At 35.9% G+C, this 14,144-nt stretch overlaps 1 protein-coding gene across 1 annotated transcript in view; it reads left to right on the top strand.

Moving 5' to 3' along the window:
• Nucleotides 1–11,538: 11,538 nt before the first annotated feature.
• Nucleotides 11,539–14,144, top strand: part of LOC120778239 (echinoderm microtubule-associated protein-like CG42247) — a 107,291-nt gene continuing 104,685 nt past the window's right edge. The window contains exon 1 of the mRNA XM_040109997.1: nt 11,539–12,672. Within this exon, the coding sequence (XP_039965931.1) occupies nt 11,683–12,672 (990 nt within the window). The 5' untranslated portion in view covers nt 11,539–11,682. The remainder of the gene's footprint in view (nt 12,673–14,144) is intronic.

Below are 14,144 nucleotides of genomic sequence, written 5' to 3'. Positions count from 1 at the left end.
ACTAATGCTACTCTGCGCCAAACTACCTCTCACCCATCCGCCTGCAACTTGCGCAAAGTTGACCATTTAGCGACATATGGCGTCTCGCCAAAGTTATTCGATTACCTTAGGAAGCGTCTAGCAAGCACTGGTGACCCACTCATACACATATTTATATATGTATAAGTATACACTGTTACATATTTACACACACACATGCCATATTTGAGTGTGCATATGTCATTTGATGACGATAACAATCTGCCATTATTGCGCTTCAACTATGTGCACCACGTGGCTTTGCGTGAACTGCATTACGTAGTGCTTGACGGCACATTCGGTAGACACGTAAGTGACTGTGAGCACAGTGACTGCGTCTACAAAGTTATTGCGTTAATTATAGCAATAAGGTAATAATTTCATATCAATTACTAGCAGCCGTCAGGTTAGCCGCATTTGAGCTATTAAAGCCATGGGCCAGATGGTTTGAGGTAACCAACGAACTTAGGAAAGTTTTCCAAAATTAATAATTTTGAAAATAAAACTTCACTCGAGAAAGAAAAATTCAGAATATTTTCATAGCTACTACCACTTTAGTAATTAAATCAACATCAGCGTCATTTAAACTGCAGTCTAACTGCAAATTTGTAATGAAAAGATTGCTGCGCCACCTGTCGGATTTATTAATTTCATTGCTAGCTTATTAAATCTAATTTTAAAAATTTTTATTTTATAGAGTTGGAGTTATTTTTCCATAAATATGACAAAATAACCACAGAGGTAAACCTTAGCATGAAATTATAAGCTTTTACACTTCTCCAAAGCGTTCTTTATAGAGTTATTCGACAAAAAATTTGAAGAGCCAGTACGCGAGGGCTTTAGTGAGTCATAATCTTACAGGAAGAGTTAGTAAAAGTCCATCAAATGGTGGAAATTAGTGTACGTATTCTAATATATCTAAAATTTTTTTACGAAATCTATTGTCATACTAAGTCTGCAACCATGCGATATTAACTTACTTATAACTACTTATAGGTTCATATAAAAATTTTCTAATATACGACGGATCCCGAACCAAAATTAAGTCCTTTGTTATCCCAAAGTTGTTCTTCACTTTCGGTGGCCTGAATTTGAATATAATTGATTAATTTTTCTCTGGTGAAACAAGAATACAATAAGATGAATCGGTATGATCGGTGAATGTAATGGATCTATAGATCTTAGAAACTCGAACCAAAGATTTCGATTATTGCTTCATTGAGGTCGATAAAATGCCATTCGATGCGATTAATCAAATTCAATATTTAGAACGAAGGTAATTTAGGTTCTGAAAGGTTTAAGTGAAAATTCCTGCTTTAAGTACATCTAGAAATCTATAGGGAGAGCTCGATGTGATTTGATTGAATGAGAATAGAGATGAGTTACATATTCTTAATAAGAAATAAAGCCAAAGTTAGAGCTTAGAGAGAGGTAGTATCATATAGCTGAACCAATTTAAATGCTCTTATTTAAAAAAAAGCACTAAAACTCAGGGCTGATTTTGAAGAAATAAAAGCTAGAGAGACAGACTCTGTTTAAAAATCTCCAGTCTATAAAATGAAGAAACACAGTAAACTAAAATCATTCCTAACTGTCGTTGTTTTCGAAAATTTTAGTTTAAAATAATTTTTGATTAGGGTTGCCACGTGTTTTAATTAAATTAAATAGTTTTAATTAAAGAGTTATGATTACGAAGATATTATATATGTACATATTTGTATAAAAACAAAAATATTTCAATGCCTTTCTATGGGTTGCTACTTAATTCCAAAATATCTTCAATCAAATTGGTAAAAACAAGTATACAAGTTTTATACGATGAAGAAAAATTTATTGGAAAATATTTTTAGAAAAGTGTTGCCACATGTCAACAAATTTTTTAAGCGTTATTACCTATTTAATATGTATTCCAATAAATTGATAAAAACAAATTATATATTATTATTTGGTCATCGAACTATAGAAGCTTAAGAACGATTTCTGTGCAACAGATGCATAGAGTTGCCATAGTGTTTAACCAAATGTTTAACAACGTCCTCCACTCTTTAAAAATTTTCAGTTGACTTGTCTTATTCAAAAAATAAACACTGAAAATTTAAAATATTTTAGAAAATTTTGAATTGAAAATATGTATTTGAAGAAAAAAATTGCCAAATGTTTTACTTATAAAAAAAATATACATATTTAATTGAAAAGGTAAAAACAACTTAAATATTTTAATAAGGACATAAAACTATAGAAAATAAACCTCTAGGCGGTTCTGTCCGAAATACTTCTGAGAAGGATTGCCAACCGTTTGAAATACTAATTTTAAATAATACTTCACTGTTTTTCCGTTTACAAGTTTTATACAATGAAGAAACAAATTGAAAAAAAAAATTTAAATTTAAATATTTTTTAAAGAGTTGCCACATGTTTCCAAATTTTCGGACCATAAAACTGTTTTCATTACAAAATTATTACAATGTGGGTATACAAATTAAAAGATTTGAATAGACTAAATTGCAAGCTTTAAGGGTTGCCACTTATTTTGAAAAAATATTATATTGATAAAAACAAAGTAAGTATTTTACTACAAGTGCCCCATTTGAAAAAATTAAGGCTTAAGTGCGATTTCTGCGCGACATTTTTATAAGTAGGGTTGCCAACTGCTGCTAAAACTAAGTTCAAACCTTAACGCTATCGCTCACAGTACAGTGATCGACTTTTTCATGTGTAACCAATCACCTCGTTCCACTGTCCAACGCTATCACAAACAAAATACATAAAATAAAATGGATGAAGAAATACGATACAGTAACAATAAAAACCCACATTCGCGGCAAATACTCGAACTCATGCTCGACCAACGGCCGCCGACTCGCAGTTGGCCCAATTGCTTATGGCGTTATACAGGTAAATAAACGGGCATGCAACGGCATATGGCGAACCGAAAAGATGCGATTTGTAGCACGCTCAGACTGTCCAGACCAGTGAGCGTGACACACCGCAAATAAAAATGAGAATAAAAAAGAACTACTCAAGAGAGGAACCCCCCATAGAGGAGCTCCCACGGTATTCGACGTACTCACTACTCCCAGCTAAGGAAATTCCATTTAATGTGCCAAAGAACCGCAACCAACGCCACAATAAACATCGACACTATGGAGCGCTTACAATAACAATAACACAAAAATGGAAGAAAATGAGAAAATGCGCTAGAAATTATTACGCCGAGGTGGCTGAATGCGACACCAAATTGTAGCGGAATGACGTTTGTGGTGACCTGCAAGTTACTTAGTCGCATGCAACATTCATATATGTATGCAACACTCAATGGGGCAACACTTAAACAATGAATTAAAAGTGCTAAGCCAGCGAGTGTTAAAGTAAAAACAATGGTGCAAGAAAAAGTGCCATGTGAGTGAAAAAAGTTGCTTCGATGGTAGAAAGGTAGCATGCGGTCGATAGAGGCATGGAGGCCCTAAGGCTTTTTCGGCACCGAAAATGGCGTGCAACACACACGCTTATGAGCGCTCGCATACTGTTAGCTTTGCCTCACATATGTATGTATATGTTTTTGTTTATGTTTCGCCTTTCACTTGCCGCGGTGTTGCAGTGTCGAAGGAAGTAAGCCAGGAAAGTGAAAGGGAAGTCAAAAGTATCATATGGCGCACAGTGGACTCTATAGGAGCAAAGTATTATAATGCAAAAATATATTATGTCTACCATAGTTTTTAAAACTGATCCTTCTCATGTATTAACATTTTGAAAAAAAGTACTGCGATCATTTTACTATACTAGTAGTACTATATTACAGATTCTAGTAAAGAACCATTTTTGGTTTCAAAAGCCTATTAGTTTTTGGCTTGCTGAACATTCCGAAGTAATTGCTATTGATTATATAATAATATAATTGATATATAATTGATATATTGATGTCAATAAGCTTAGTAATTTGATAAAGTTTCTTCTCAAAAATCGATTTAAAACAATCAAATTTTCTTATCGGAATTATACGCAAAAGAGTTACCCGAAATATAATCTCTGCGCTAATAAGGGAAGCCGCCATTTTGTCAAAGACGAAATGTTGACCGTACTGACCTCTAGTAATATTAATTTTTTTCGAGTTTCGGAATTGATTTTCAAGTATAACTACGCTACGCACGTTTTTTCGGTGGTTCTCCTGAAGATCGACTACGGGTTTGAGGAATCCGTTGCTTTTTTTTAAAATAAATCACAAATTATTAAAGTAAATTAAAATATTATAACAATATTATTATTAAATGAAATGCCTCTTCAAAAAGAATAACAAAACACGAGTTTTTCTGACTTGCAAGTGGATATAACCCCATAAAGAATCTTAGCAGATAGCAGATAGCTCCAGTTACATGTACAAACAAGTACTCATTGACTTGAGAAGTGTCTCTAGCATATAATATCATTTTATTATGGTACACTTTCTCCATATATACTGTCTAGCAGAACTTACTATGTCTTGAATATCAGAAGGCTTGTTTGTAAACAATTTTCTCGAATTTTTATGCTCTTGCAAGATTTTACTACAGAGTTTAATAGTTTTGTTCAGCTTCAAGTGTTGCTTGTAACACCTAACACTAATAGAGGCAGATATAAGGTTATGACTGTGGGAATATAATAGGTCGGCGGCAACTCCGCCGACGAAGACGGGTATGTAGGAAAGACGCAAGAACATAAAGCAAGATTCAGTCGTTAAACTGACGACGTCGCGACAAAGTGCTTCATCGGTATTCACGTGAAATTCAATTTAATACAAACTGTAATTTAACTCAATATTTTCGATATTTTCCTTTTAATCCGAACTGTACTTACTGAATGACCCAATTACTAATCAATAGAAAGAAAATGGAAATGATGGAAGAATTAGCTTATAGTCTTAGCTTTATATGCAAGAAACATTAACTATATGTGGCAGATGACCACAAAGTTTAATAGAGCCATTAGTGAAGAAAAGATAAAAATTGTTGAAATAACCCAAAATAAGGCGCCTACTACAGAACAATAAAAAACAAAGGTTAAAGGTTGTATAAATTATATTTTACTCTCTTTCCTCACAACCCAGAGTAAAATTGTAAGTTTATTAGAACCTTCGAACCGATCTCCATTCAATCAAAAAAGAAAATATAATAAGACTACAATATCTCCTGCGAACATGCTTCGCAATTCACACTCTAGAGCCCTAAAACTAAAACTAATCATTCAAAATTCTGATATTATGCAAATTTTATGTCCGATGATGGCTATGGTTTCTTAACTGGTCTCCGATATATCCTGGAAGTATCTTGGTATAGTATGATACCTTACACCAAGCCTTTAGAAAAAAACATTTAGGTTTAGTACCAAAAAAAGTTACTGAGGTAAGCAAATTATTACAATCATATATTAATGGGAACAAAGGATATATCGATATACAATTTTATACTAACTGTAATTGTAACAGAACAAACGCTCTTCCAAAAGGCGTCCACTCGCTATATTAAAAACGAGAGGAAACAAGGTTTTAAACTTTGAACCGAATCATCGCAGGAGCGACAATGAGAAAAATCTTAAACCTTCACTCAAATTACTATCAACTAAGAACTAAAAAGATATTTTGAGATTTTCTGGAAAGGAAGAGTAATAAACTCCTTCATCTACCGCTGTTTGATATGATTTAGTCTTCATATGGGGTTTTACCCTAAATCAATACAACCTCGAATCACATTCAGAACCCATTACTGTATTACAGCATACTATATAAAATATGTGAGCATTATGAATACTCAATGCGTCTACTGTGCATCGCCATGACCGGAACTAAGCGTACTGCGACCGTTGAGGTGGTGGCACACTTCATCGATGGCGCGCAAAACGAAATAAAATAGGACCAAAAAACAAAACCAAAAGCACCAAAGCCTGTAAGGAACAACAACACCAACATACAACGTAATCTTTATTCCACAACAAAAACAGCACACCGCGTGTCGCAAACCTTAATCACGCCACTGGTGCTACCAGCCCACAATCAACTAGTTAGCAGGCCGCGTTTCTTCCGCGCTCCACTTTGGCCACCTGGCCACCCTATGCACCCACAAAGAGGCATGAAACTTCACCTGACTTGGCAGGTCTCTTTTACGGCTACCAACTTGCAAGTCGCTCGAACTCTGCATTCTAAGCAAACTGCCAAAGGAGCCGACTAACCGCTCAACCGGCCGACCAACTGTGTGTCTGGGCCAACAACCAACAGGCCCAAGCGTGCTAGGCGTACAGTTTCAAAATCATTTCGACCGGCAAAGTCAGTAGACGCCACAAAAGTTGAAAGCGGCCCGTCAAACTCGGACGGGTAAAACTCATAAAAGTGCAGTGCGTAATTTCTTTTTACATTTTATTTTCGAAATCAATTTCGCGTTTCAACAGAACAACAAAACGAAGAATGGTTTTTATAATTTGTGAGTTGAATTAATTAAAACCATTTGCTGAGTAGTTTCGCCAGCATGACATTTAACGAACACTTTAGTGCACAAACATTATGAACTTCAGCAAAAATATTTTCATTAATAATTTCGAAATTTAAACTCTGCTTCTAGCACAGTGTATCAAGTGTCATTAACCCGTTATTTATGTGAAGTGTGCAAAAAGTGCAGAAAACCCCCAGGGACTGAGTGCGGCGTGTGAGTAAGGAAGCTAACGGTACTCGGAAGTGTAAGCGTAAAAAGTGGGCGTGCATATCTGCAATTCGCAATCAAATGTTTGGTATGAGTTTGTGCCATTTTGTCCGCACAACAATAATAACAACATAATTATGTGGAGAAAATAGTTTGAGTGAAGGAACGGCTTCATTAAGCGGACATTGCTCGGCTATATGAATAGTGGTTTTAATGGTAGAACGCCCAATTATACAACTTAATATAGAAAGAAAATATTAAAGTGGACTACTGAATTTTAGTCCATCACAAAATAGTGAGAAACTCTTTTAAGAAAATAGATGAAATAATGTCTTAAATGTTAGAGTAATATTTTAAGGCTGAGAGAAAAAAGTTGTAAGCTCAGTTAAGAGTTATAAGTATATTAGAATTTCATATGATCCCTACTAAGGTATGATATTTCAAACTGAGCGCATTTTTTCAAAAAAACCAAACTATTAATTGAACTCATGGCAAACATTTAGAGAACCGAGAATGAAAGCTTCGACGAAAGAAACATCGCAGATTACAGAATATGTTTTTTTTTTTGTAAAACGGGTAAAAGTAAATTTCGCAGAAACCTTCAATTTATTGAAAAAATCAAAATTCAGATCACAAATAACATTTGCAGATCCTTCAAATATCTCATCAACTACGAACATTTTTGGAAGATATATTTTTCTACATATCTCGGTCCTTTGAGTATTGGTCTCGCACTGAAGTCCACATACATTCTAAGTAAGCTGTTTTATAATTATTACTTTAAGGATCCAAAAAGGTATCACATATAATTGACTAAAGTTTTTTGACGTATCCATAGAGTCAAAGTATCGATATCACGACGCTGGTAAAATTTTTATGAAAAAAAGTACAAAATAAAGAATCTTTTTTTAAATACCGAACTTTTACATTTTCTATTGAGGAGTTTGAACACTCTCTTAGTAGTAGTAGTGATATTCGTGGCTGAAGCGTACCTGTCTAGAAACTTCGCACAGTTAGAGAACCGTAATAGCAAAGTCTACATACACTATCGCGTCTAGCGAAAGAGCTGTCAGTACCTGTCATTCCAATACTGCGCCGATAACTACTCGGCAATGCTTTCGGTATCCGAATAAACGAAGTTGTCTACTACTTCGGCTTTAACGATTATCATCAGTGACAAGATTATCACAACTCTTTTTCAGTATCAAATAATACTTTGTTATGAAATTTCGATAACAACCCAAGAATACTAAGTGAAGAGCCTTATGACTTACTGCGTATACTTAGTTAGTGACCGTCGCAAAACCGTACACCAAATTACCTAACACGGCCTATCTTATGAGAGTGCAATGTAAATGAACCACCTCTTGTACCGTCCTAACGAGGAATATCGCGAAAATTGGATTTTGCTGAGGGTTGCCAGTCTCGAGATATTTTTTATTAAAAAACGAACTTCAAGATATTTGAAATATTCTTAAACTAACTCAAAACCTGAGTCGAATAGAAAGTTATAAATAAATATGCTATTTTTAATACATGGATTTTAGGTTTGGTATTTTTAAATTATTTTTTAAATATAACTAAAAGTTTAGATGTGTGTAAAACCATCTATACAAATTCAGCAATGGAAACGTTGTTCAAATGTGACAAAAGAGAACAACTGATTTTTGCTTAGTCACTACGAGAATAACTTTTGACAGACTTCGTTTGCTACGGACAGTAAGTACATCGGTCACTAATCCCAGCATTAGCCATTTGACGTTACTTTGCCGTAAAAGTCGTTATCCTCGATAGCAACAAAAATAAAAGGGGGAGTTTTTGTAGTTATTGAAAGTATATAAAAATAAAACTAAAAGTTTCATATACTAAAATTTTCTGAAAATTTAGAAATATAACTAGAAGAATGGTAGTGTCACAGAATTAATAATACGTTCGAGTTAAAACAGTTGTCGCTTAGAAATGAGTTGTGTGTTTATTATGTTTGCTTCAAATATGTCCTGAGCTGCTGATAATATTTATAGTAATAACTTTATAATAATATTTTTTCGTAAATTCTCTATTAGACAGTAATTATTATGTTTATTTTTGCCACATGATTAAAAAAATCACACACCAACCTTCAAAATTCGTACATAAAAATGTATAGGCCATTTTCTTAAGGTAACTTGCGTAAAAGAGAGAAATGAAAGCAGAAGAGAGAGATATAGAATGAGCCCGAATGAGTTGTAAAATGATAGAAAGAAAGAGATGTATAAAAAAAGGGAAGAAGAGAGTTAAAGAGCGACGAAAATAGTGGTGAAATGAAAGTAGTCTAAGTTCAAGATCATATTTCAAAAATATGTTTGATTGCTATTTGAACGAACAATAGTGTAATCCTAAACAAGCTCCCCATTAATAAATCAGACTACATTCTACCAAAGCTGGATTCCAATAGACACTTCCAGGTGAGGTTACCATCTAGACGCAGGAGGTTCTACGTATAGTATATCAAAATGGCACATCAAGTGCTAATTGAGCCCGATAGGGCTGCACTCCTGCCTACCTACCTACTTATTTGAACGAGATCTAAAGAAAAGTTTTAAAGAAGACACTCTTTTCTTCTATTTCTAATTTTTGTCTTAATAAATACTAAATTAAGAACTTTTTCCTAAAATTTTTCCCTATCTAATTTTATTCAAGATTTCTTAACCATATGCAGTTATAGCGAAAAGTGTGTGCTCCAATTTCGAGATTCATGCCTCTACGTAGGTTGTGTGTTATATTTCGGGATTTGGCAACCCTGACATTTTTGACGTTATACATACTTAGAACGTTTTGGCATACGACCGCTATTATGTTGCTTTCAGTAACTTGAAATATTCATCTTGCCCAAAAAATGGAATTATGTATAGCGTGAACATTTTCGCGCAATTATGGCTTACAGCTTTTTCAGCGTGCTAACTATCGACGAACTTTATCCAATTTTTAGCGATGAAATTTCATCAAGGATTAGTGTTCATCGAGGCTCTTGTGTATTCAATCGAAGCCGTAGATCATTCCAGGAGGAATTTCGTTAAGGTCGTCTAAAATCAGTTGTTGTTCCGGAAACAATTGATGCTGCGCGCGGACTAATGTTGCCAGATCGTCATGTGACTTATCGTGAGATAAAGAAAGCTACAGGCAAGAGTAGGATCAACACATATTCAATATTGAATAAATGTTTGTGTGTAAAAGATATTTGTTCACGGGGAATCCCACACAATTTATCAGCCTCAAGCAGAGTGGCGAAAATGATTCAGAAATTGAATATTTTTAAAAACAATAAAGTGATTCTCGATTATTAATTTTTTTTTAAATAAATATAAAGAGAAACCAAAGTACAAGTTCAATTTGCTTCAACTGATGGATAAGTAGGGTTATAGGGAGTATACTCCCATTAAGTTATATTTAATATCTGCTTTCTGTGTGAGCAAAAATAAATTAACTGCCATCACATAATACTAATTTTAAACCAAATAACGGTTAACCAATAACAGTAGTTCACAGCGCCATCTGGCTAAATTTCGTGCCAACTCCAACTCTGTTACACATATACTAATATTTCAGATTCAACTTAGTTCGATTAGCATAAGAACGAAGAAACAAAAGCGACGCCAACTGCGCTGTCAACGTTAACGTCGGCGTCAGCGTACTTAATCAAAGCAATAAACCGGGAATTGACTCAAACACAGCGCGGTATTTTAGAGTTTTGCGCTCAAAAGCATTTAAAAACTTGGTGAAGCCCACAACAAACCACAAATCACCTGCAGCAAGGTAATAACACTTACATACATAAACTTTTATTTATGTGTGTGTAAGTATGTATATGTTTGTGCTCAAGTGATTTGCATAGCCGCAGGAACAAACTGAAAGTGTTGCTGTGAGAAATGAAAAAGAAAACGTCAGAAATCGAAATAAAAACAATGAACAGTGGAAAATAACTGTAGGTTAAAAAAAAACAAAGTAACTGTGCAAAGTTAGCGGAAATAAAAAGTGAAAGAAAAGTAAAAAAAAAAAAACAAACAGCAGCAACAGAGCAGCAGAGAAGTTAACGCAAATACAATACAAATTTTTTTTTTTTAATATAAATTAAAATAAAACTAAAATACATTAAATAAAATAAATAATACCAAAACTTGAAAAAATATAAAAAAAACTAGAAAAAAAAAAAAAAAATTAAAAAACTTAATAAAAAGTTAAATAAAAAATCTACAAATAGATTCCTCTCCAGTACTTGGTTAGCAATATCCAGCAACAACAAGACACATACAACATAAAATACATGCTTTCAACGCACAACAAAGTCTCACAGGTGCTGCTTTCACGCCTCTCACCAAACACACAACTGCTTGTTAAAGTAAAAACTGAAAGTAAACAACAAAAAAAACATACATACAAACAAAAACTACAAAAAATAGCAAATACTAAGGATAAGCAAAACCAAAAACAGACTTTAAAAGCAAGCAAATAGATTACGCTCGCGAGCGGCGCTCTCATTCCTTAAGTCGCTCGTATTTATTTGCACCTCGGCGTCACAACAACAAAAAGTGAGTTAAGGAATTTCTTAACTCATCTTCCTATAAAAATTAGACTCCCTCACCTAGCTAGAGCTAAAGCTAAGAGAGAGCAATAGCGGCTAGCAAGAAGAGAGGAAGCAATTAGAAACAAAGTAAAATAATTAGTGCTAAAAAGAGAGTAAGGGAAACAATCACTTTCACTGCTGCGCGTAAAATCTTGAGAGTGAAAGTGGACTTAATAAAAAGCGAGCGTAATCGCACACGACCCTCGTAAAAAAATGAGAGTGGCAAGAAAAACTTAAGACTAGCAATAACAACGTCATAGCACTTAAAAAGAAAGAAACTTAGAAAGACCAGAACGAGTTCGAGAACACATTTTGCGTTTTGTGTTCGTGTGGGTGTGCAAAAGAAAAAAAAACGATTACTACTACAACAACACCAAATTTCTTCAAACAACTTGAAACGCAATGTCCGCCAACGAGGCTGGGGACGGCGCTGCTGAGGCGTCCGCTATGACCAACGGCGTTTCGGCTAACGAGTCAGCACCTTCGCCGGCACCTTCACCAGCGCCGCCGGCTACGTCATCGCCACCGCCAACAGCACTGTCGCAGCAGCAGCCGCAGCCATCAACAGCTATGGACGATGGCAACGTAACGGCACAAATTAGTTCTGCTGCACAGTTCGAAGGTGGCGTTTCAACATACGGTGCGGTCAAACAGTTTAACGAAGCGAAAAATAACAACAACAGCAACACTGATTATACGAAATCGAACGGCTATCATCACAGCCCGAATAATCACTACAACAACAACAACAGCGCTAATAATTTTGACAACACTGGCAGTCCATTAAAAAGTCAGCAACAACAACGTGGTGTGGGCCGTGAGACCAGCTTTCATCCCATACAACAGCATCACTTACGTCAAGCGGAGGACAGTGACAATGAAGATTACGAGCTGCAAGGCGCTGCTGGTGGCTTAAGCGGTGCTCCGATCGGTGATTATTGGCAACAACGTAACGGTATTGTCGGCGCACCGGCCAGCGGACGTCAAAGTCGCGCTCTAAGTCCCACATACATCGATAATATGAGCGAGAATTCGGAGCAACCGCCCGTAGTGCCACTCGTACGCTCCAAATCCCGGCCAGAGTTATCGTCCAATGCGCATTTGAATTCCGCAATGAGCGCCGCTAGTCGCTATAATAATCTCTCGTACTGGAAGGCGCGTCGTGTGGTCTTCTATCGCAATGGCGATCCCTTCTTTCCGGGCGTGGAGTTACGTTATCGTCCCGGTCGCGATATCACATCGTTGGATAGTTTGTTGGATAAGATTTCGCCTAAAATGGATTTGCCACGTGGCGCCCGTTATGTGTTCTCGATGGACGGTGATCGCAAATATCATTTGGATGAGCTCGAAGATGGCGCTTCGTATGTGGTGTCGTCGTTCAAGGCGTTCAAGGTGAGTACGCAGATTTTTTTCTCGATAAATATTAATATGTGTGTGTGTGTGCGTGTCGCGGGGGCATTTAAATATTCTTTCGTCTGGCATATCTTACTGTATGTTGACCTCGTCGTTTGTTCCCATTAACCTACTCTAATTTTACACTCTATTCGTGCGCATATATCAAGCAGCGGGCTCCCGAAAAACAACTCAACTCAAATCACATTTTGCTATTTTTGCTCCAATCTTTCTTCGTGCTTATATTTTATGGCGTGTTTTGAGGCCACTTTTTGTTTAGCATTGCAAATATTGGTGTTAATTAAAAGAAATTCAGAGTAACTATACTTTCTTAGTGTATATTTATACACGGCTCATATGATATAGTGCTTGTATATAATGGTTTGTATACGCCAAGCCAACCCTAACTGGAGCAGTTCACGAAAATCACGAAATCAATAAAATTTGAATATTTTGTTGTTGTGCTGTTTTGTTCTTACATTTTATACTAGTACTTGTACTTATTTTACTTACATTCATTCACACCCACTTTTGTAGTTACAATCGCAAGCCAGCGTCCACTTGACCGGTCTCGGTCGCATTCTCTGTTCAACTATGGCATTCTTTTTGCATTTCATTTTCGCCTTTACTTTCACATACATTTTGTTGCTGCTTATTACTTTATTTTGTTTTGGCCACAGTCCTTCGGCTGTTGGTCTTTTGTCGTAGAACGTGCCGAAATTGCACTTACAAGCCACATTTTGTAGCCTTTGAAGAGAATTCCTTCGCCGGTACGCGACGTACACTGGAAAAAAATTAAAATTGAATTAAGTTCGACATATGTCAGCGTTCCATTCCGTTGGCCAAATGAGGTCGTAGTTAACTTCAAGCAACAGTTCCAAGTTCCCTAAAACAGAGGATAAAAAAGAAAATTAGTAGTTTTCGCTGAGACGCCTCTTACATTGAGTCGGATATTAGTAACTATAAATAACTTCCTTGGATATCAAAACTCTGTACGTCTTTCCGTTTTAGATTCGTTTCGAACATATTTATTGACCTTCGGAGGCTTAGACCTTGGTCGTTCGTAAATGTCTTGCCGTTATATAGCGCTAAGGTCGCGAAAATCTCACATTACTATTCTAATTCGGTATTCTTCCACCGGAATACTGAGTACAGTACCCTATGACAGAAACTTCTTCTTCTCTATTGGAGTAGACAACGCTTTCGCGGTTATAGCCGAGTTAACAATAGCGCGCCAGTCGTTCTTCCTTTTCGCTGTTTGTCACTAATTGGAAATTTAAAGTGTAGCCAGGTCTTTCTCCATCTAGTATTTCCAATGGAGGAATGGAAGTTATCCGCATAACTTTTCTCTCGAAAACTCGCAACGTCAATTCATCAGATATTGTCATCGTCCAAGCCTCCGCACCATATACGTAGTAGGACGGGGATGATGAGTGACTTGTAGAATTTGTTCTTCGTTCGTCGTCTTGCCC

This window comes from Bactrocera tryoni, chromosome 5, assembly GCF_016617805.1.
Source record: "Bactrocera tryoni isolate S06 chromosome 5, CSIRO_BtryS06_freeze2, whole genome shotgun sequence".
In the NCBI taxonomy this organism is placed as follows: Eukaryota; Metazoa; Arthropoda; class Insecta; order Diptera; family Tephritidae; genus Bactrocera; species Bactrocera tryoni.
Note: the sequence above shows the minus strand (reverse complement) of the source record. Positions and strands in the feature narration are given on the sequence as shown.